Raw genomic sequence first — 25,632 nt, 5'->3', positions numbered from 1 at the left:
GAAAACTTGCCCGACTTGGCACTTTACATTATATGAAATTTTTATGTAGTAGGAAGCAAAGACTTCACATATATATATATTTTACGTAATCTGGAATTTACCTTATAGCAGTTATACGTTATAGGAGAGTGTACTGTATTGTAACGCTAGCACCACTGACATAGATGCAACGAAGGTGATATAGTAATAATAACTCACTGAGCTGAATGCAATCATGCTGTTCGAAATATAAGTCACAAGAAGAACAATTCCTATTGTTTGACAAGGGTGCGCTTACTAAAGAACTAATGACAAAACAGTAACATGATAGGCATCAGTTCACAGGTGGGCCGGGCCAACAGCCTCTTTGAACAGAAAGTATCGACTCTTCACTAAAATGAACCTTGAATTGAGGTTACTGTAGAACTTATTAGATATGTGTCAGGCATATGTTACGTTGTGTGACTATGGAGTATGAGATGGTTCCAGCTAATTACATGCCTGAGTGACATTAGCCTTCAGGTCATTCAAGCAGAATGCAGGTTATCCTTCTTAAAGATCAACTTCAACACTACTTGAATAGTTTTCTTTCGAAACTGAGGCAAGGGCTTCTCCGTCTTGCCTCTTAAACGAGACAGGATTCAGTTTTCGTATGGTCCAACATGCGGAAGCGCCAGTTCTGTAAGTGCTGGCTTACAAGTTACAACCTTGCGCAGTTAACCGTACAACACTTTATCGTAAAATAAAGGTCTTTCAAGTTAGTAGAAGGTAGTAAACGCATACGCTAAGCAGGGTAAACAGAGGACCATTTCTAACTCCATCCTCATCTGTCATGATACGCATGTTTTGCAATGAAAAAACTTTCTTGTCTATACGACATGTCTTTTTACCCTAATGTTCACAAGCACCTCCAGCAGTTTCAGATTGGCGTAAAGAATGAACGGCAATCCGTTTCAAACAAAGATCAAACGAGAATGAGAAGGGAGAAGTTAAAAGCTATCCAAAGGCTTTTCGCTAGAGTTTACATACTTTTTAAACAGTCGTATCCTGCCAGCAAATACTTTGCATTTGCTCCAACGAGGTTTCTCTAAGATTTCAGCAGTCAGTGAAAAGTAGTGTAACCTAAATTCAAAATCTATATTAAGCATAATAAATCTCACTTTGTTATTCTATGTAGGGTTGAATATCTGTTAATGTGCGTAAAAGCTATACATTTCCACATTTTCTATCCAAACTTGACACGCATGTGCTCCGTGCCTTCTACAAGGTCGCCAAAAATATTTGGTTTCAAAGGCTGGTTCCTGAGAGCCAGTCTCTAAACGACCACCTGCGAGCTATCTGATTGAAAATGAAAGAGTGGGTGATACTGGTCTAAATACTAGTATAAACTGACCCTTCAGCTGGAGTACCATGCAGCATCAGCCATTCTTACTAACCTCTAAAAGGCCACAGATTTGCTTTCACTTTTATCCTAAACGTAGCGCAAGGAGAACATTTCAATGCAGACAACTACAGTTAATGAGAAAAGCCAAGGCTACTCGAAGTAGCTAGTGGCGCTAGTTTTATTGCAGGAAGTCTATTTGACACCATATTTTATCATGTACCTGCCCGGCACGCATTGTTTACACTGTGATTAATGTAACATAATGTAGTAAAGCTGCCATAAAGCTCTACAATTGATAGAGAACAATGAAGTCTAACTCTATTACAACTGCAGCTCTGTATGATACTGTTAGGCTCCACACAATGAACGCAAACACAATCATCCTTTATTGCCAAATGATAAAGCAGGTCATCTTTTCAAAGCAGCAGTTGATCACTGACATTCTACCGATAAAGGATCCAAACAACAGTAAAAAGGTATGGCATTGTCATGATAAGAATTTTGGATATAAATGAACAGACACCATACTTGGAGACCGGAAGCTTTAGCTAGGTTTCTAAGTAACTTCATTGGTTTAACAAAAACTGAGCAAAACAATTTTATAATAGAAATGTCCCTATTATTTTGCTCAGCTTATAGGCTATTTTAATACACAAAGTCAGAAGTTCAAATCCCGTTGAAGGCAATCTTTTTTCCTAACATCAAGCGTGGCTTATGACAGATAAACACGGCTCTTATAGTAATGATTAGCATAAAAGACTGGCTACACATGACATTCAAACCGATATGTTTGACGCCGGAAGCTTTGGTTTGGAAAAGACTCTGAAATAAGCGAACTGTAAAATTTGGCAACCGAGCAGTTATGCTCAACTGTGAGCTTGCATTTGATTAGTCATCATATTATTTGAAATATTTTATTCATTTCCCCACAATTGGTCAGTTCAATCAAAATTCAGACAGCAACAAATGGAATGGCACAACTATAAGACAGGTAACATTTTAAATAATGTCAATTTTTAGCTTGGTTGAGATAGTTACAATTCTGAAGATTCAATTTGTTTGCTGCGTGGTAAAGCCCTTAAAGCGACAGAACCGCAGGCTACTACGATGAAATGTGAACCTCCACGCCAGATACCGCCGAGTACCACTGGTAGTTGCCGGCGTTCAACGCAAGAGTTTAGCGCTGTTCAAATTTCGCAAAAAAGCCACATGCAAAACCTTCCCGAAATGCACTGTACAGGTGAAGGTCACCATTATTGAAACGGCATGGCGAGCGAACATTTTATGCGATTATTAGCGATTCAGCTTTATATGTTACACAAGCGTTTTTCTGCGTGAGTTACCGCCAGGATCTCGCAATCGATTTGGGAACCAGGCTTTAGCGGGCAAGTTTCCTACTTGAGTAATTGTGTACTCTTTTATGCTGGGCTAGTCTGAGACGGTCAGGAATAGGACAGTTTGGGAAACGATAACTCAGCAAATAGCTAAAAATTAAAACTATCAAAGAAGGCCAGAAGCAAAATCATAAACTAAATGCATTCAGAGAACAAAATGAAGTCCAAACGTTCACCAAACGCTTTCCTTTGTTCCTTTTTGTAGCAAAGGAAAGCAATTGGCAATCAGTACGTTTCGATGACATAGTAATCGAAATGTTAGTTAATCTAAATGTTTGGTCATCAGCAAGATATAAATGGTGAAAATCTGTAAGACAAGCGAGTTTTATTACTCACAAATTTCTATCGAGCGTTTCATACTTGCAAAAGACAGAAACCGCTCTTGTGAATATTGTGGAAGAAAATGCTGTGCAAGCTATTTCATTTCAAACATTTTCCACGCTTCAGTCATTCCTATTCAAAAGAGTGCTGCTAAGTGAGACAGGAGTGACTATGACCTCTTACGTAGACTTTCTGAACTTTTTTAACAAAGAGCCCGCGTTAATCCGCAACATCCGAATGTCCATTGAAACACTTCTCGCACGGTAACTCAATGTGTACACAACTCCAAATCTGCATCTTCCACACAGTTGAAACACAGTGAACAAGAGGCCCTACCAGTTTAGCTAAGACTAAAACTTGAGAATGGCTCAACAAGTGTGCATACTTTGCTAGAGATAATCGCTAAGTAGTTTTCATAACATGGATTGAGCCGTTTGTGCAGCAAGCTAAACCTAAGAAATTGAGGCTGGTTGCTCTCGCTCCATGATTGCAAACTCTAGTTGAGGCAGCTCTATAGCTGACACAGTCTGATGACGTAAGCCTAATCCTAAGTCACATTAGGAATCAAACTATAGTCAGATATCTTAGGGCTTTCTCTTTATCACATAATACCGATCTTTGGCAGGAGAGGTATCCAAGAGCTCATCTCTTCCTTAATGCAGAGGATTATTTGTGAGCAGCAGCTATAAATCAATTCAAGCGCTAGATCTAGGGAAATCGTTCAACTCGAGCACACAGATGATGCAATAACTTCCTAACGCCGACTTGATTGAATGATAATCTCTGAATTTAGTGTATCAAGCTCTAAATCAACTGTGATAGTATAATGAAACATAAAAAAGAGGAAAGTCGGAAAGACGACATCTAAACGGTACTTACTATATGGCTGCTGCCTGTTGAATAACCAACGGCAGTCGCTGGCTGTCTCGACGCTGGCTGTCTCGACGACGGTATAATACTTGAAGCAATGACCCTACTACGACTGAAAAGCAGTGCGCTCATAACAAAGGAATTCCCAGCACTCACTAGTAGTAGCTTGCTCGTCTACTAATCGTAATACAAAGCAAGCTCCGCCCCTATCATGTTCTAAGTGCTGCACCCCTAGGATAGTCGTTCGCTGCGCTGACAGACGGCTGTGGTGCGTAACGTTGCACCTAAAGAGCCCGTGATGCTGCGGAACCAGCAGAGTGCACATGTGGTCATGTAATGGTCTATGTTATGTGCCATTGTAATCGCTGTAATTAGTCATGGCTTAACAATTCGCTATTTACTCAGTATGAAATCACAAGAGATACTGGCAAGCAGATAGGTGTCCAACCACAAAGATATTTAACTCTAGGGCTAGGTAATGACAAGAGTGAAATCAGTTCTTCCTGTTTAGCGTATCTAGTTAAATGGTATCACTACCTAATTAAATGGTATCACGTGCCACATTGAAGTAATGACCATGATATGCTATTAGTAGAGAATGCTAGTTGAGGGACTCTGCATGTTGTCAGGGAAAGCTGAAAATGGGAGAACGATCGAAAATCTATCTTAATTTATTAAAAATATATTTGAGTTTTTAAAACTGAAATGACCCACAAATTATTTATTTTGCCAAAGCAGGTCCAGACAAGACAGGCACAAACATGTATTATTTGTCTCAATGCTTGATTTTCTAACAGCCATTCCCACACCAACAAAAGTCTTCATGAGTCTTGACTCATGAAGACTATTAATTCAATTTGACTCATAAATTGACTATTTATTCAATTTTAATGGCTAACTGTTGCTTTTTTCCCTTTTTTTTGTTTTACTATTGTTGTATGGCCTAATTTGAAAAACATTTCTATTTGTGAAATGAAATTATTGCCAATAAAGTACTATATATATATATGAGTCAATTGAACCTTTTCAGAGAAGGAGCTACATTTCACTGCATGAGGAGCTAAAGCATCCAAGTAGCGATCAATCGATGGCTGAGATATGAGCTGCAATTATTAAAATGAAATTAGTTTAAATACTTATTTCACAACAAATATAGCACTTTATTAATTGAAATAGAAGCAAAGTTTTATTAACTATAAATGACTAAATTAGACCAACTATAATTGAAGCCACAATTAATTGCAACTGCTCAGTGATTGGCTGAAGCTCACAGTTATCGTTTGCTATCCTGTGATCACCTGACGACTACGGTAGAATGGCGACACACATGCGAAACAATCCGTCTTTTAGGTTTTGATATTCATCATTATATGAAAATGTGTCACCCAGTCATTTAAAAAAAACAAAATATTTTATGAACGCTTTAAATCACGTTCACAAAATATAGTCAAACCTCTACGAATAAATATAATTTGTTCTTAGACCCACTTTAAATAATAAAACTATCTAATGTTGGGGCAAATATTCTCATAATAATACAACGTAATGTGTTAATTTGTTTTAGAACCTGAACAGTACACTTCCTCACGAATAACTACTACAGATGATCACTCATAGCGGTAAAACAAATTACTGCAAGTTTCGACCAAAACATATAAATATATGCCCTAGTTTTCTATCAGATGTTGAAAAACTTGTGAGCGAAGATGCTTGCAAGTCGAGGTTCGATTGCATAAAAACTTGGAATTTTTCTTAAGGGACGCGAATTTAAAGATATTCTGACATTTGAACTGAGAATGTGGGAATGAAAACAGAGTTTATCAGTCAACGTTCAATTATTATGCGCTAGTTAAATACTGTACTCGTTTCTCTTAAAACTAGTTCCTATGTATACTATATCTAGTTCAGACTTGTTGTATACTGGCACTCTATACCAGCTCTATTTTATATATGTCTAGTTCACTTCATGGTAACTTTATTTTATGTAATATATTTTGTATTTTGAGAGGTCAAGAATGCTTACAAGTCTGGGCAGAAACATTATCTGTAGAACAATGGACGAAAACCCCATAGCCAGGGAAATCTCACATGAGGTTGACAGTGTAGGAACTTCCTCATGGTGCCATTGAACAAAATATTGTTGTTTTCCAAATGATTTCATCTTATTTGTAACCAACCATTCGTGTCATTATTGGCCAATTGACAGCAAATCGTAGATATACTTCCTCGGTAACTACTACATGTACTTGGTAATTGAATAGGAATTCATATGTTTAAGCTTTCAAATTAGATTTGATGTGAAACACACAATTATGCAATTCGAAAATCAACATATCTTGCGCAAGGATAGGAATCAGCTTTTCATCATTCATCATTCTAGTTTTCTTGGAATAACGTGACTGAGACAAGGGTAAACCTTCGCAAGCTCAGATTTAAACCGTTTGTCTACCATTTGCCTTGGCCATATGTAAGTGCCCAGTCCTTGGATGCAAGGAATCGACTGGTTGTTCCTAGCTCGCAAGGAATCAGGGTTAAGAGATGATGCATGAAAAAGTCTAAGGTGTTATACTTGAAGTCAGTGTTCCACCTTGAGAAACCAGGTGGTAGGTCTCACCAACACATTCTTGTTATCAAGCTTACAGCTGTCTCATAACACACTACTCCCTCATTTAACCAAGAACATTTAGTTTCTGACTTAACCCCTTACTACAATTATATCTATTAACAAACAATCATGAATAAAAATGGTTCTATTTGGTTATTATTATTACTGTTACCTCCCACATGGTTGAAATCCTACAAAGAACAAAAAGGCCCGACTGCGGACGATTTTCAAAGAATTGTACAAATGAACACGAAAGGCCTAAAATGTTAGACGGTTCTAAAATGTTAGACCCGTGAAAAATTACAGAATTACAGACAATAAGCACTGTTCTATTACGTAAATATTAATAAATATGCTGGTTTCATCATTATTATTGTTAGATAGTGCCTGGGGTTAGACAGAGTGCATGGTAGCGCTAGTAGTGAGGCGCCCCAACTGTGGCACCTATGTAACAATCACTAGTGTTAAATGCTACGAATTTTTAAGCTTCGAAGTTGTGGTTTTGATCGTAAGAATGAGGAGGACAAGTTTACATGATAGGCAGGAGTGGTCGCACCACTCTCAATTATTCGTAGCTGATGAGATTACGGCTACGAAGTAATTGTCGTACAACTCTGCGCTTTCTATATTAGTCTGTTGCGCTTTTATCTACAACGGGGTGCATAATTTACATTGCAGCTGGCATTCCTAAAATGCGTCTAAGGTCAAACGCCAATGTCAAAGCGTGTAAGAATTTTTTCTTTAAATGTCGGAGTTAATATTTTTTATTTTGAAGACAATATTTTTAAAACACGTGCATTAAAACAGAGATGCTGTAAGGACATCACTAATGAAAACTATGAAAATCCAACCTTCGGTTGCAAAGATTTGTGTAATAATACGAATAGCCATGTCTACATGATACGCAGTACTTCGTTGTTGCTACGATGTTTTCAAAAATACCCACCCCCCTTGAAACGGAGGTTTGAATCACTTCAAAGATTTAAATATGCGACCTTTTGAACCATTTACATGCTACGAAGATGAAAAATACGACACAACTTTGTAGCGTGTAACACTAGTGCATGATACATCACTAAAGATACTACTAGGTCCATGTGACAATGCCAAAGTTAATACGAGTGGAAAAAACCCTGCAAGATTCAGGTCGCCTAATTGAACAACACTGTGACGTTGAAGGGAAGAGCGCTCGAACAACTATATACCATTGTGAAATATACATCATGAGGAAATTATGCTGTAAATCACGCAACATCCATTGTGAGAAACTAACAGCATAAAGATCGCACAGATCAAATCTAGACTGACTGCTAGGCGACTTTAGGAAGGCCTACGTGAAGGCTGAAATACGCTAGAGACATATTCAGCGAACCAACGGACGTTAGCATTGCAGTTGATAGTCGCGTTCAATGCGAGAGTATTTACACTTATTAGGCGAGCGTGATAATGATTCCTTCTCCTTTTGTTGCGAATGTCTAGTATGATCGCCTGTGAGTGCGTTTTAGAATAAAACCAAAACATACCAAAAGAAAGTCGCCTGCGTCACGGAAGGTGGTGATGATACCTTTCACAACTCCCGTAGTGGTCGTATAGCTTGAATTGTAATAAAGCTTTAAACGCTAGCAAATAATAAATTATATTCCGAATAGGCCTATAAATTGCTTGAGAAATATATCACTATTAAAAAAGAATAGTAACAGAATCTGCAATTTATATTGGTGTCATAACAAAAACCGATTTGTGTGTCAAGGACAAAAGGATACTCTTTCGTCTGTCTACTATCTCCTAGTGTGCTTGGCAGAGCATTCATTGCTAGTACTAGTATTTCTCAATGCCTTTCGTTTTACCTCCAGCCTACTCGAAACTTAACAACCTTAGCCTTATGTAGCGGTGCCAGCCAAAACATTGCCGAACACAAACTGAAATTCTTGTTTTGTTCACACAGTTTAAGCACTTTTCCTTCACCAAGGCTATGTTATTCCTTACATCAAGTACAAGTTCCACAAAGTTTGGTCTGGCTCTCCTCAAAGGCATTTTATTTGGCCTTTCAAGCATTAAAACGATAAACTTTAGGCTCACTCACTTTTGAGCATCTCGGTTTGGTGCTTCTCATTTGGGAAAGAAAAGGTAATTTTACATCTTATTTTCAGAATTATTCAGTTTATTGATAATCTGTCAAAGCAATGATATACAGCCCCACAGGGGTGCTGTATATCATTGGTCAAAGAGACCAGCTGCTAGGTGGTATTAGACCAAATATAGTACCAGTCGTTGTTTCAGCCATGATAATCGATCCAGTATAACACCGGCACACCTGCCAACTTTCACGCATTGGGCGTGAGACTCACGCAATCACCCCAAAGAAAAAATGAAAATGCGTGAGAAATGCGTGAGATTTTTGCCCCAATTTCCACAGTTTTATATATACTATCATTGATGCATCAATTGCCCCAAAACCAAATCTCAAGCATTACCCCACTCTTTGGTTGGCAGGCCTAAACACCGGTGTAACTTCCAACGACATAGAACACCAAATAAAAAACATATAGTAGTTGTACTTTCTTCCACATATTGATTCACATTTCCACTAAGGTATGTATGAGAGATAAGTCGTAATTGACTTACATGCGACTCCTAATGACTCCTCCTCTCATAAACTACTAGCGACAAGTAGCTATTTTATCCCGGTAACTAGGAGAGATTAGCGATATAATCCCATTGAAGTGCGTGGTGAGGAGCGAATGCACGTTCTAGTCGTACAGCTAATGGCCTGGAATACTTGTCGCGCTAGTTGTTTCACAGCTGGTCAATTGGACAACCGTAAAAAAAAGCCATCGGCATAATTATCACTGCACAAAAACAGTTTAAATAGTGCATGATACAAGCATACGAACATAACTTTGTAGTGTTTTCCTTTTAATATTAAAAGGCTGGTGTTATTTATCTAATGGGATATATATTTAATATTTATTTTATTTATTTAATCAATAACTAAAATATCAGCGTTGTTGACTGCAAAGATAGTTTTCCTTCAGTAGCTTACATAGATAACTTGATGCTTTATTATTTACATTTGATATCTAACATATATTTACTCTTAACTTCATCTAATGTTAACTTTGGCATATCAAGTGTGTAACAGACTTCTAACAGCTAAATTCTTAAAAATATGACAAGCGAGTCCAGACGCTGATTGCAAGTTCCCTGCCTGAGTGAATATGTTTAACATTTGATGGGAAGGGAGTTGTCTTATCTCAACAGCCAATGAGAATTTCATTGAAACTGTATAGGTTTAGGGAAAGCAACTCTAGTTTGTCTAATAAAAGAGGAGGGCCGAGTAGTAGTGTCACAGAACATTAGGCTGTCAGGCTGACTTTGACCTACCTGCTTGCATCATTAAGTTGGTACATAGGCTAAGCTTGCCTACTAGCTACTAGACCTGGCCTCAATTTATAGTCGCTTATAAAATTCCATCAGGATAGCCCTTGTATCATGTAGTAGCTTTGGCAGCGGTGGTGGAAAACAGTGTCAATGTCAAAAGTATTTTCCCGGAGACAAAAACAAAATCAGCGTTTGGCAGTTGTTTATATGCGATTAATTATTGTTGTTAACAAGGAAGCAAATAATGGGATTTTTTATGTCAGCAATTTAAAATATGATAGTTTTATAAAAAATTATTGCCTCTTGATATTTGAAGTTTGCGCATTTAAACTTGTCCACGTAATTGCCCATCTCCTTAAAGCGGGACATCCTGACTATGGGTACTCATACCCAGTAGAGGTACTTTAGGATTTGGGGTACATTTACGAGTTACGAGCTGTTGTTCGCGGGCTGGCAAGAATCAATTGTGACTACAAAAAAGTACATTTGTCTTCGCAAAACATCTGGGTTAAGATTTTTTTCTTAAACCATAACTGTCACGAACAACTTTTATTGAGTTTACTAGGTAAATCAGACACGCTGATTCCGATTTTGTACTCAAAATAAAGATTGGTCCACTAACCTTCAAAGTCATTTAGGCTTTTTTAAAGCGTTTCAATATCCGTTTCGAAAACAACACAATCGGCATTACAAGCTCTGCCCATAAATATGTGACGAAACCTAGCTTTTTCAGAAACGGAAGTTAGGAATGTTTAGTCCGATCTAGAATAATAGAAATGGGTGTCTTAAAACCCATTTTTATCTAAATCCAGCCTGTAAAATAATTCCAGTTTTTTTATGAAAGGTATATAAACTATTTAAAATTGCTCTTAGCTTGTTACATGACGTTTAAATGGGCTGAACGCCAAGAAAAATGAGCTCAAAAAGTGCGGTTTTATCACAAGCTAGCTTTGCTATCGCGCTTTTTTAAACATGCAATGCTAAATAGCTTATCTACCTTTCAGAAAAGACATATTATTTTTAAGGCTGAATTTAGATATTAATGGATTTTAAAACACCCATCTCTATTATTCTAAATCAGTCTAAACATCCCTACGTGACTTCTGTTCCTAAAAAGCTAGGTTACGTCACGTATTTATGGGCGGAGCTTGTTATGCCGATCGTGTTGTTTTCGAGACCGATATTAAAACGCTTTAAAAAAGCCTTCATTACTCTGAAAGTTAGTAGACTAATCTTTATTTTGAGTACAAAATCGGAATCAGCGTGTCTGATTTACCCAGTAAAAACGATTAAAGTTGTTCGTGACAGTTATGGTTTAACTAGTCGCAACTTATCACTAAGTGAAAATAACTAAAACGCTGACACACTGGTCTAAATTTTTTGACCGTACATTGCCCGTAATGCAAATTATAAATTAATAACAGCTTTGTGCTGTAGTACTATTTGACACATCTTTTATCGCTTTCCGATGATTGCAAGAATGACCTTTTAATAACATATTTTCATATATTCTGTATGTCTCTTTTTCGTTATGTTTTGCTTTTTGTTTTATTCATATCAAGGTGGTACAAGATTGCTCTTGTCATCATAGCGAGTTAAGCAATAAAAAGGGATGGGGAAATACTGTTTTAAGGTTAAATTTTGTCTGCTGCATATTGCATCTTATTGTATTCTCTTTGACCATTATACATATATTTCATGTCTTTGATTTTAACTTTCTGCTACTCTTTCTTCTCATTAGTTTTTTAGGCTTAGTTTACTTTTATTTCAATTTTCAAGGTCAAAATGTAAAAAAACTATGTTTGAGGTTTTTGCGCATACAGACTCGTTTTAGCTAATTTATAACAGTTCGCGTATGTATAACTTTCTATTAATGTTAGTAGTTATCAACAAAACTATGATTTCATGTGTCAAAAGATTAACAAGAAGACAGAAATCAGGAATTCTTGAGTGAGTTGAGCAAAAGTATAATAACAGGTGGTAATCTAATATCTATACATTATAATATCTAATATATAATAAAATCTAATAGTATTGTGGAGAAGTTGGATAGTGATTAACATACTGTAAAACCTCTAACTGATCGCCACTATAGGTAAAAGTTCGAAAAATTGAATGTGACCGCCACTTCAAAATTCTTTGATCCTCACAAAACTATAATAGCAAGTGATCGGTAGAAAAGTGTCTACAAAATTGTATTGATAATAACTTGACATCAATAGCATTTAATTCTTTCGTTGTTCCTGTTTGTTCGTATCGAATTCCTTTTTCCGACTCCAAGGTTTTTTGTTTTGTTCAAAGAAAGTTTGAAAGCATCACCATAAAAATAATTAATAACTGTATCAGGATGATAGTAGTTTTCTGTTTAATGAGGTCTCGCTACTTCGACAAATCTGAAACATCTGAAACGGTTTACATTTAAGACGGTATACTAATGACTAGCTTTAGGATAAAAGTTGTGCTTAGTCTCACGTGGCTAGAAGTTTATCACGATTTGTGCAAAATCCAACGCGTAAAAGTTTTGCTCAGCATAAAAAAAATTGTTTGAACACTAATATCGACTAGTTCATCAGTGCACAGAAAAAGTTGAGGTCAGAAGACATAGTAGAAGGTATTTAATAGCCAAAAGAAGATAACCAAACAAAAGCATCAATCAGAACGCAAATAGATGCAAATATTTTTGTGTCAAAAAGTCAATTCTTGTTTTTGTAATTATTATAAGCATATGTCAATTGTTTATGAATATTTACTTGTAGAATTAAATAGATTGTTTATTATAAAACTGATAAATTTGCAAATTTATAACATATTATTTGATAGTATTGAAGCAGTTATTTTTATTTGGCTTACAATGGATTGACCCTCATAACTCTTCTTCTATTGCACATAAAGAGCCACTTATGGCTGCAAACTGTAGCACACATATCAGCGAGTTTAATTATAACAGTGTTTATGTAACATTGTTGAATATAGTTATAACAAAATATGCCTTCAAGTTTAGAATGAAATAAAAATTTGAAAGCTTCTACAAATTGCAAAGCAAGGTGCAGGTTATTATATCATGTTAAACTTAGATCTTTGGTTAATTGCAAGCAATAAATATTAACTGGTAGAGATATTTATTGGCTTCTCAATGCATATTTATTTAGAAATATACGACAAGTTGAAGGGAAGTTGGCAGATTGCTTGTATTTAAAAGAACTAACGTTACTCTGCCCAAAAGAGAGTGCATTCGCTACGTTCGCAAAAGGGTTAAACTTATTTTCTTAAAATTCTGACGAGATATTTAACAAATATAGTATTACACCAATCTCTACTTGAATTTCACCTTTATTTGTCTGCCAATATACAAGAAAGGTTAAAAAATAAAGCGTCATGACGCTCAATTGGACGCTTTATGGTGTATATACATAAATGATGCATTAGGAGTTGTCTGCCCTATTCAGTTCTATTGTTGCTATTGCATTTTAGTAATCTTTTAAAAAGCAGTATATATTGACTTTAATTAATAAATTATTTATTTGATATTTTAGTTAGATATTAGAATCAAGAAAATTTTATCTCCACAAGCTATATCAGCAATTAATAGCAGACCTGTGTATATGTGAATGGATATTTGGGATGTCCGATCAAGAAGTTGTTTTCTTCATTAATCAGGATAAATAGAAAGGAAAACTCTGATTCTCCGTTAACGTAAAAATTGACTAGATCTCGTTTAGTTGATCAGTAAACTAGCAAATTCGGTTTACTCAACAATTCTATTAAAAATCGATTGATACTAAATAATTCTTTTGTTAAAAATAACTACAGTCAAACATGGATAAATCGTCCACGGATAGCTCGAACACATGGTTAATTCGAACATTTCCTTTGGTCCGTTCCCACGTAATGATAAATTGCTATAGATAAATCGAACTCAACACTGTTAATTCAAACTGTTTTTTTGCCCAACGGCTACCGAAACGGTTGTTATCGCTTTAGAAAATCACTTTATTCAAAGCCATAGAGGTAAACTTCATCTTTTCGTAATTCATAAGCGTCATTATTACCACCATCGGCAAAATATTTTTGTCAACGACTTTTCTAAAAGTTTGGTGAAATTTGATTTATACTGCGATACGATGAATAGCACGGGCTAGCCGGGTCACGGGCGCAAGGATTTTCGCCACGCACATACAAAACAAAAATCGCATGTTGTTTTGTATGTGCGTGGCGGAAATCCTTGAGTGCGTGACCCGGCTAGCCCGTGATGAATAGTTTTCCGACGTTGATTCCGTGTTGAATCAACGTCGGAATGTTGAATGTTTAAAACGTCTTAAAAAATGTTGTAATTAAACGTATACGTTGTCTGAGCTACAAAAAACTATTCATCGTTTGACCTAAACACAGAATACGTGTGTACATTCAATAAGTATCTATTAAAAAAGCGTGAGTGATATAGAATGTACCGTAAAACCTCGTAAAACTTTTAATTGAACTGCCTCGGAGTGTTGCTCTTAACGAATCCCAGGTAAAGTAAGGTAATCTGCATAAACTTCAAGAAAAAATGGCAAAATTGATCGTGGGTAAAACCCCAAAAGAAAAAAATGTCTTTTCTTTTGAGCATTTCAACAACGATCAAGTTTTGCCAATGTCAATCTGAAAAACGTCCTGGCAATAACATCACCTCAAACAACAAACCAATCTCAAGGGATAGAAAAATCTCTATACTTTTTCATGAAAACGTTTTAAACTTTACATTAGAAGCATTTAATTTGAAACAAGCCATTTGTGCTTTTGATTTATATTATAGTTTGTATATGTACATGTATCTACTAATAAATAAGTAAATATATGGACTTGTGACAGTGCTCTGATAACTTGAACGCTCTGATAATTCGAACACTTTTGCTCGGTCCCTTAAAGTTCGAGTTATCCATGTTTGACTGTACATGTACATCTAATCAATTTTTATCGCATGAAAAAATATTTGTGTTTTTGTAAATAACAATTATTAAAAACGGCTGAATAAATTTTTTTTCCTAGTACCCAAAAGTTGTTTACACTGTTTTAACAACTGGCAACTAACTGTGAGCTGTTCAATATTGTACAGATACAAGAGCTGAAACAAACTATTAAATCACAAACAGTTACTGTTATTTCAAGTTCCATGAATGCAATATTGAGTTCCATGAATTACTGCGTTGAATTTTATTGTTAGCAATATCTCATATTGTAACTTTATCCACTTCACACGCTTATTTCACAAACATAGTACGACAGCAGGCTGCACAGATTAAAAATTATGCGCTGTAGATTACTAGCTGTAAATTTACTAAATATATCTAACCGCAGTAGATCGTTTTCAATTTAAGGAAAAACAATCTATTTGGCGCAAATGTTTAAGTAATACAATTGTCATATTTTGCTGGCAGCATGCTGGAAACTCATCATCATTAGTGTGTCAGTAAGCGTAAGGTTACATAAAAAGCTTTAAGTACTAATAAAAAAAAACGACTAACACGCCTCTATTGCTAGGCTGCTAAACCTGCGCACTGTACACCAGCTCTGGTTCGTTTCAATTTTTCCTGTGGCCCACCCGCTCACATCAAAAATGCTTTGTTGTTAGAACAAGTTATTACTACCCTTTTGGCTTATATTGTATGCTTGCCAACCTTTTCTATAATAGGAGCTATGTCCGTCTGTCTGTCCAGAGACAGGGTTGGAGGTTGTTATAAAAAATTGTTTCAATGAGACTGACACTAGCGCTGGGCACGAGTAATAAAACTCGTTGACCTCACAGGTTATCTTCTCTTGAGTCTCAGGTAATAGAAATTTTGAGTATTTCGATTTTGTGGATTGGGTTTTGACTTGCGAGTTCGGATTTTGGTACACAAATCCCTCGAGTAGAGTGGACAACAACTCGGTCTATTGCCCCCTGCGCTATGAGCACTGTTTAATAAACCGCCAATTAACACTGTGGTCACGAATATCGGTCAATAGTAAATAGTCAAAAATAAGAAATCGAATAGAATTAGAATTGCATTGTAATTTTTAAGATATGTTTGATGTTTGAAGATTTTAGACATGAAACTCGTATCAACAAACTCGATACCCAAAAAACCCGTTGGTCAAGAAGTACTCATGCCTAGCATTACCTTACACTCATAACATTTCACTTTGTATTCCAACACTTTAACACCAATTGACTGCCTTCCAACATGTTGGCATAATTTTACAGACGCTTAATCTGTGCTTTATCGACACACCTGATGATCCCTCATAGCACATTAGACTGCCAGAGCGCTACTCTTCTCTATAGTACTTATAATACTACAATATCATAATACTTGTTCATTCTTCTGTTCGAAGCCATGCTGAGAATGTTAGAAAAAAAAATTGCCTCACATGGCAATTGAACTCTGCCAGGTACGCTACCAGCTACACCGCTCGACCACCTTACCACAACTGAGAATAATTGTGTACATAGCTACTAGACATGATGATCCTTCAAGTCACATGTAACTGCCGACATACTAGTAGGTGTAAAATAGGAGCTTGCTAGCTATACTAGCTATTGCTAGCTATTCTAGCTATTGCTAGCTATTCTACATGTAGTTATTGCTAGCTGTTCTAGCTATTGCTAGCTATTGCTAGCTGTTCTAGCTATTGCTAGCTGTTCTAGCTATTGCTAGCTGTTCTAGCTATTGCTAGCTGTTCTAGCTATTGCTAGCTATTGCTTGCTGTTCTAGCTATTGCTAGCTATTACTAGCTATTCTAGCTATTGCTAGCTATTCTAGCTATGCTAGCTGATTTATTCTTTGTGTACCTACTTAGACAGATTGACTCAAAATGAGAAATCATTCATTCGCGTGTCATTAGTATTATTTGTTCTTGTCACAGAATCTTCGCTAACATTAATTCATTAAGTACTGATTTTTGGTTTACTTTGTCCAACTTCGTCTTGTCCTATCATAGCATGTCATCCCTTCAAAGAGCTTCTTCCAAAAATATACTGACTGATAGAATCCATACAATTATTGGCGAATTTCACTGTACTTTAGCTTCTGAGCTGCACAAAAACTCCAATACTGGTTCATTCTATTTTCAATACCAAGTAAATGTATGTTAGGAGGATGGGTGAGCGAGAGTTGGATGATTAAAACAGAATTTTCAATGAAGCATGGAAGCCAAAGCATTTTGAAGAGCTTTACCAAAGCAGTGCTGAGTTCTGTTTGTTAGGCAGAAAGGTCACCAAATGTAAAAAAATAGAGTATCAGAAGGCATTATGGTAGCAAACACAGGTTTGATCCTGTTCCAGGTAATAAATAATACAATTATTTATTATCTTAGCAAATTAGCTTTGGCATAATTAATTGGTTTTACAGTTTGTTTTGTTTTTAGTTAAATGTTGTTTTGATTTTTGAATATATTTATAAAATCAACAAATGCACATTAAAATTTAGAATTTCGAAAACATTTCATAATTCCAACAAGTTGCAACTTGGGCTATAGAATTTTCATGTGCTAATTGTAAACAAAAATATCACCTTGTAGAGTTGTTTCCCAGTTTTCCAATGCATATTTATTTAGAGACCTATGATAATTTGGAAGTAATTTGTAATAGCGTTCTTGCTGCTATGTCTGAGGTCAAAAAGTGCTACTAATTGGCTCTGTACACTGGGCACTTTGGAGGCGCATGCGCTCATTAGAGAAAGGTTAATATTGAAGTTTATGCACCTTTATTTTAGTTGCAGTTCACTGCATGAGTTCAAATAATTTTATTTAATCTTGTGAGAATTATATTATGATAACACGCGCATTCAGATTTTGCAATTTTTCAAGCTAGAAGAGGCTTACACACATAGTAACTATGATGATAACGGTCTCTAAATATTACTAATTCTTTTATTAAAATAAGAAGTAACAATTTTTTTAACTGGAAATGTTAGAGTTGAGAAATTTGAAATACTGCAACACGACATTTATCACCAACAAAAAGGTATGTGACAGATTTACATTACTTCAGAAGTAGCAACAACCACGCTTCTATAGAGGTGGGTCAAGCGGATTTGGAATTGTGCGCAAATGGAGTAACCATGCAATAAGTGTTTCAATAGACATGTATGTCTGTTTGGATTAATGTGGGTACGTTGTTAAGAAAAATACGGAAGTCTATGGCAGAGGTCATAGCTGTGCGCTTCTGTCTCCTTTAGCAGCACGCTTTCGAAATACGGATGACCAGTGCGGGTAAAAATGTTTAAAATGAATTAGCTAGTGTGGCATATTCTTGTGCAACATTCACAAGTGTTGTTTCCATCTTTCACAAGCACGAAACAATTGATAAAAATTTGCGAGTGACAGAACTCTCTTGTCTTGCAAGTTTTGCAGTTCCCATTTTGTGGATTACACAAATTTGCAGATCAACCGTGTCGTCGAAATGCAGTAAAAATGAGTCTGCAGATATCAAATACCATTGCAAAACATCAGAAGCCTTTCTCTAATAGTACATATATTATGGAAGAGCTAAAAGCATTTTGAGAGAATGTTTGCCCAGGTAGGAAGAATATCTTTGGGTCCAGACAGTCACATCAGACAGTCGCAAAGGATAAAAAGCTCAAATGCCAACATTGAGAAGAATTTGGTAGAAAGAAAAATTTGGTGCAACACAGCTTTAGCTTAGGATGAAAGTACAGATACTGCAGATACAACTCTATCTGTTTGCGCGTGGTGTAGATATGATTCTAACAATACTGAGGAGTCGCTTGCTCTTGTTAACATGAAGAGGATGGCTAATGGAAGAAACAGTTTACAATGCCAAGTAGCTGAAATTTACTCTATCCTACAGGTAGGTACTGTAGGTCTCTAACTGTACAGCTAGTGTCCCTGCCATCAAAGGAAATAGACTGGCCTTGCAAGAGTGATTAAAATCTAAGACACTGAAAGCGCAGAGGATAAAGAAACTGCCGGAAGCTAAGATTACATTATTCACCAAGAAACCTGGTTTACGGCTATTAGTGTCAAACCACTAAACTATTTGACACAAAATTAGCATTGAGTGTCAACTTTATTTGCTCTCGTGGTGACTAATTCTGGTTTGAAACAGTTCTACAAGACCTGCAGAGTCAGTTTGGGGATGGACTCTATTACAGTAAATGGCAGCCATGACAATTGTAGCAATTTGGTAATTGTTAGACAACAACATAATGACTAGATTGGTTACAATCAGGAAGAAAGTAGGTTTGTTACTTTACTGATGTATGTGTGGTTGTACTTTATCTCACTACTTCAACACTAACACCACTTCACCAACGCCATGAAGTATGTAATTGCATAGCCTACATGTAGTACGGTATTATAAATCAGTCTAATTAACGTATGTAAAACTTAAAGCTGGTTCACAATATATCGCTTTATCTTGTAGTTGATGCCAAAATACTTTGATGATCACCGAAGATAACGATGTTCATACTATTACAAACTCCTCCATGTTTGCATCAGCAAATACTCCGTGACGTAGTGTTCTCATTTTTTTTTCGATTTTTTGTGAAGATACCTCTTTGTTTTCACGTGTTTGAATCATAATGTAGTCACGCAAAAGTTATCATAAACGGAAATAAATAAATCACACTATGCGCGACTGTGAATTACTGTTGCCAAAATGGTTTGCATTGTACAGACTGTCGTCAGGTGAAATATTGGGAATGTTTGACAGCTGCAAACTTTGTCGACGTATCCGCATTGCTTCATCGATGCTACCGGCTTCTAGTCGACAATGAACCAGCGTCTAATACAAGAATAAATATACCACATATTTATCTATAGATATGTACATGTACACATGTACCCATGTATCTATATATAAGTCTCAGTGTTTGTCTTTTTGTCAAACCCTTTGTGCAGTTATAGCAACTAAATTCTAACATTGAAAAACTCGCACAGCACTGGATTAGATCTCCGGACCTCCAGATCTAGAGGCGTCAAACTTCACCATCAACCGACATGGAATATCATGGATTCTTTGGGCAAATAGTCACCACATTAGTTAAGATACACTTAAATGTTGACTTGCAACAAAATTCACATTACAGTTATTTGGTATCAAAAGATTCGCCATGTCTTACTCTGTTGTGTTGTAGGTGCCAAATATGTGGAAATGTGATTACAAGCTCTTAAAAGCTCAAAAACGAAAAGCCGCCGTAGATTGGAATCTCTTGATTTCGATGACGTATCCGCGGATTTTGGTTATTGTCTTGTCACGTGATGTTCTCGCGTGAATTGAAAGGCCAATAAAAAGCTCAATAAAAAACTTATCGTAGCACTAGTTTATGAGAAACACTTCGGGTTTTACTGAAGACCCCGTATCAAATATAGATGCTCGCTACTTTACAATTTTTTTTCGGCTTGGACTAATTGTCAAGTCTTAATCTGATCATGTGACCCAATACTTCGAAAATAATTTTTGCAGCACTTTTAGATTATCACAGGTGATCAACAGGCTCGTCACGATTATCAGACAATGATATGTACTTGCTTAGGGTTAATAACTAGTACTATTAACTGACCGTAGTGATTGGTAATCTGGCCCAAAATGCAGGTGTTGTATTAGTAACGATTTTAGTGAAGATCTAGCTTTCCAGGTAAGTTACTCAAATTCAATAGGTAAACTATTCTATTACTCGTACAACGCCGGGCATTCAGCTAGGTTAAAAATATAATGTAATGTTTAGAGACAATATTGACTACTAACCTTTTGCTTCCTTTACTATAAAGTTGTTTTGACTATTGAAATGAACTGTAATGAACTGATGAACAGAGAACTGACTGCTGGTTGTCTACCTGAACTGAATAGCAAACATTGGCTGAGCACGCTAAGTGAATAGTTCAAGGCAGCAAGAACTTGAAATGTGTCAGCACACCAGAATGCCATATTGGCAAACCAAGAGTGTTTCATCAATCAAAGCCAATCCCATTCAAACCTTTACCCCAGCAATGACAGCAACCACAGAAGCAATAAGCTAGCCGGGCAGTCCATGAACAAATCAGCAAGGAACAATTGCATAACCCAGACAGCCAGTTACATAATCTCTTTGTTCCTTTGTTCCAGGTAAGAAACAGAGCACTAGTACAAATGCCTGCAAATCACAAGCCTTTACAACAATTTTAAGATATACTGGAGGAAATGAAAAAATTTTGTTAACTAAAAATATTTTTTGTGCAAAGAATTGAAAGATATGAAGTGACTCAACAATCTCACCTTATTGTAGACACAACAAAGTATCTCTCAAAGTTGAATATTTAACTACAAGGGCACCTTGACCTTGATTCATAAAGAGTGAACTCAAACAGACTCTTGTTAGATTTTATCAAAAAGTATCGGTATTTTTTATCCTTTGCGATTGTGTTTGATGTTTGAAGTGAGCTGATTGGCAGGATGTTTTGAGAATAAAATTAATAAAACTTGATCGAGATAAAAACATTCAAAAGACAAATATGGGCGATATGACATCACTAGTTGGTATCATTGCTATAGTTGGTATCGGCTATTGCGGTCAAGTTGATGTGTTATGCGTCTCTATTTTGTAGTTTTTTCCAATTATAGATGTCATAATCACACTTTTGATTGATCTGAGTGTTTTAACCACAATCAAGTTTTAGTAATTATAATCTTGAAACATCCTGGCAGTCAGATCACCTCAAACATCAAAAACAATCTCAAATGATAGAAAAATACCATCTGATAAAATCTACTAAAATTTTGTATAAGTTCATCATTTAATGTATGAGCCTGTTCAGGCTTTTAAGGCCGAGTTGGGGCTCTAGGAACACAAAATACAGAATGGAGAGTTGTCTCATCTCGCATTGTTCAAAGCCGAGCTGTCCAACTCCCCTCAAACAATACCAACATACTCTGATATACTGAAGGGGAATGATACATCAAATGCAATCAATCGTATGTTCAAAATTTTGAGTCTAGGTTGAATTTGTTTGCTATAATTGTTGCGAGGGATGCCACGTCATTGAACAGTGCCTGGCAATAAGATCTCTTTGAATTGCAGAGCAGCGGGGTGCTGAAAGTTGCATTTGATAGCTGCAGAATCACTAAGTTTTACTGACAAAATCTACCCAAGCAACAGTTTACACCTATTTGCAGTTATGAACAGCGATCAGCAGCATTTTTTTGCTCAGCCTACTTATATAAACATCTGTTCAGCAAACTTAAGTTCACAAAGTCAGAATTTTGGTTGACCCTGACAAATGAAAATATTCAGAGCTGCCTGCGTACTGCGTCATCATCAACACTGTCTGAATACTTAGAGAGTAACAATCACTAGTGTTACACGCTACGAATTTTTGAGCTTCAAAAGTGTGGTCTTGATCGTAGGAATGAGGAGGACGTATTTACATGATATTCTGGAGTGGTTGCACAACTCCCAATTGTTTGTAGCTAATGAGCTTACAAGCTGAAAAGAAATTGTTGCACAACTCAGCATTTTTCATATTAGCCTGTTGCCCTTTTAGCTGCAGCGGGCACATATTTTATATCGTGGCTGCCACTAGTAAAATGCGTCTAAGTACTCGTCAGCTACGAACAATTTGGAGTTGTGCGCTCACTCCTGCGTATCATTTAAATACATCCTCCTCATTCCTACGATCAAAACCACAACTTTGAAGCTCAAAAGTTTGTAGCATAACACTAATGAATGTCATGCATCACATTACCTCATTATCTTCTGCATATACACTTACAATTTGTACATGCAGACTTTCCATTACGTGTTTTGGTTCCTGTTACTATAATTACTTATGTTTCATACACACAAAAATATAAGCGATGTAAGTAAATAATATATGTATATATATATAGTATATGCATATATATAATATATATATAATAATATATATATATAATATATATATATAAAATAATAATATATAATGTGTATATAGTATATGCACGTAAATTGGTATATTATACCTATGTGTATAAGTATATTATACCTATGTGAGGGAAATAAATAAATTCCATATATAATGTGAAAATATGCAGTAATTAGTTTAAATATTCAAACGGATGCTACTGCAGACAACTGAAGAGTATTCTGTGTGGTTACAAAAATGGTCAACTCAAAATAAATTGGTACGCTCAGCTGACCCAACTCCAGAATATGTTGGACACACCTGCTTCAATGTGTTCAATTCACTCAAGTACATGTTAGTCTACTGGAATATACAACCTTGAGGTTACTCTCGATGCCAATTGAATAAGAACTTTAGACAACCACTCATGTAAACGCGTAGTAACATCTGTTGATTCCTGAAAGATTTCCATACCTTACAAGTACAGAAGCCAAAATCTACATAGTGTGTTTGGACTGTTTAAAATAAGACATGGACAGTTCTTAGGATTATGAGGTATTTTGGATTCCATTTGCATGAGATATATCTCTAGTGTTCGGATTCCCGTTGTTCAGCGTTATAATGCAGACAATAGAGGTTCTCTTGCCACTGAACTTGGACACAGCAAGACAAGATCGCAGCGCCTTTGTTTGTGCAACTATCACTATGTTTCCATGATTCGCAAATTTGAGCGAATTCGCAAGTTAATCACACCATGGAAACGGCATAAATCTGCAAACTAAGTGAGTTTTGTAATTCGCAAAACTCTATCGAATCCATCATGCTTGCGAATAATTGAAACAGCCCTTGCGAATGATGCGCATTAAAATACCGGGCCAACTATTCAATTTTAAACATTTTCAATACTTCCGTTGGCCTTTCTCGATTGAGCTTCACGCGTTTGTATCGCTAATTATTAACTTATAGCGTACATATCCTTACCTTTTTTTCATAGGGCGTCGGAGTCAATCCGCATCATGCAAATGTCCATAAGGATACTTAATTCACATGGTAACACAACTCCACATGGTAACGCAACTTACGCACAACTCTAAATCCGCATGATGCGTGTCATGCAAACATAGTAAATGGCTCTTAAAACATACACACCTCTTCTTGCAGTAAACTCGGCAGATATCATTGTCGATCTTCAAAGGATTGCTCAAACACAGTATCAAGTTTCAGCAAATGTAATATGTTTATTACCTGCTTAATGTTTACATATTTTATAGTGTCAAGTAGTATGCAAATAATTAAAAAAACATTTTCTAGTTTTGAAATATTAAATTATAATTTAATATTTCAAAATTTGTAATATTTGTAATATAAGAAAAGCCTTCTTAGAATTCAAACAGACCAATTTTCGAACAGCCTCCCGGAGCAGATTGATTAAACACTAACATTTGGCTGTACGGGTAAATACGTTGCACTACTATTTGATCATAAATAAAACTTTGATTTCTCTCTCTGCCCATCATTTGAGGTTTCCCATTTTGAGTGAAACCTGTGCCTTCATTCTCGAGTATTAATAGAACAATAGCTGGCAAAAAACAACAAAAACACACTCATACTTCAAGCCCTTGATCAAAGTTGGTGTGTGGTTCTAGTACAGTATATTGATGAGTACATCCTGAAAGGACAGAGGTTGTAGGTCAAAGTAATATTATATACATTTTCTTATTTACTCTGGCAATCAACATCTACTATCATCTCTTTCTCCTCGGATATCTCACCTTCCCGCTACCCCTCCATGCCATACCATCTTTTAACACACCGTAAAACCTCTACCACAACAACAAAAATTAATTGTTACTGATGTAACCGAGTCATTATTAGTACCTTTTTGTAGACACTTTTCCAATGATCACTTTCTATTATGGGTTCATAAAGATCAAAGAATGTCAAACTAGTGGACAAATAGAGGTGGCATTCAATTAAAGGGTAGCTTTGTAATTTCTAACTTTTTTTCTATAGTGGCGTTCTATTAGAGGTGGCGTTCAAATAGAGATTTTACGGTAGGCCTAAATGAGTGCTACTTTTTAGGGCAGCTGGCAATTAAAAACCACTCACACCTCATGATTGGTCAATTAAGGGTGGTGTGTTTACGTTAACCAATTGCAGGTCGAGTAAACAACCCTGCAACCTTTTTATATCCCTGAATGGCTGGACTGTCAACATGGCCATTATGGTTTGTCCTATGACTCATTTCATTGCACCAAATCTTGTCTCCTTGTATACATTCATGCGTGTAGTTGTACCATACCAAAAATCACAGGCAATTTTGAAGCCAAAAAGCTGAATTTTACTGTAATACTTTCACAGCTGTTTAATTTTTAAACTAGAAATTCCCCTGTCATACAGCCCACGACCAAAGTGATATCGGAAAAAAGAAAGGGTACTGATGGTTGAGAAATGCAATATTAGCAGTCAAATGGCACTGCAGTACAATAAAATAACTGTAATGGTAGCTGTAATGTACTGGGTGTTATTATGTACAACAAACAGTTAAGGGAAGGAAAGATTGAAAGGAAAAGATGATATGTTTATATCTCTCCCCGCAATAGTAGAGATGCAATATTGAAAGTAAAATGCACTGATATTATTAGAATAACCAATATTATTAATATAGTAATACAGTAATAACAAAAAAACAATGCACAATTTTGTTTACATTTCAAAACGTCGTAGCTAACAATATCAAGAAGTTGTGATATTTATATAGATTTTTAGAAATACTATATAACAAAACTATTTAAAAAAAATAATAGCAGTAACATATTGCCCAACATCGGTCACTATATACTTTGATATTGTAAATT

The 25,632-nt window shown here is 36.0% G+C and overlaps 1 protein-coding gene across 5 annotated transcripts in view; it reads right to left on the bottom strand.

The window, feature by feature from the left end:
- The window catches only part of LOC137396175 (uncharacterized), a 114,265-nt gene that overhangs the window by 76,703 nt on the left and 11,930 nt on the right, over window positions 1–25,632 (bottom strand). For 2 of the 5 annotated variants that reach the window (XM_068082323.1, XM_068082325.1), the window contains exon 1: window positions 9,179–9,280. The exons of 1 other annotated variant lie outside the window; for it this stretch is intronic. In XM_068082323.1, the coding sequence (XP_067938424.1) occupies window positions 9,179–9,207 (29 nt within the window). In that variant the 5' untranslated portion in view covers window positions 9,208–9,280. Of the gene's footprint in view, window positions 1–1,008; window positions 1,102–3,957; window positions 4,096–9,178; window positions 9,281–25,632 lie in introns of those variants that run through there. 2 more of the 5 variants (XM_068082326.1, XM_068082327.1) reach the window with 2 other exon arrangements.

The sequence above is a fragment of the Watersipora subatra genome, chromosome 5, assembly GCF_963576615.1.
Source record: "Watersipora subatra chromosome 5, tzWatSuba1.1, whole genome shotgun sequence".
Taxonomy (NCBI): domain Eukaryota; kingdom Metazoa; phylum Bryozoa; class Gymnolaemata; order Cheilostomatida; family Watersiporidae; genus Watersipora; species Watersipora subatra.
The sequence above is the reverse complement of the archived record's forward strand: the minus strand, read 5'-3'. Positions and strand labels throughout refer to the sequence as shown.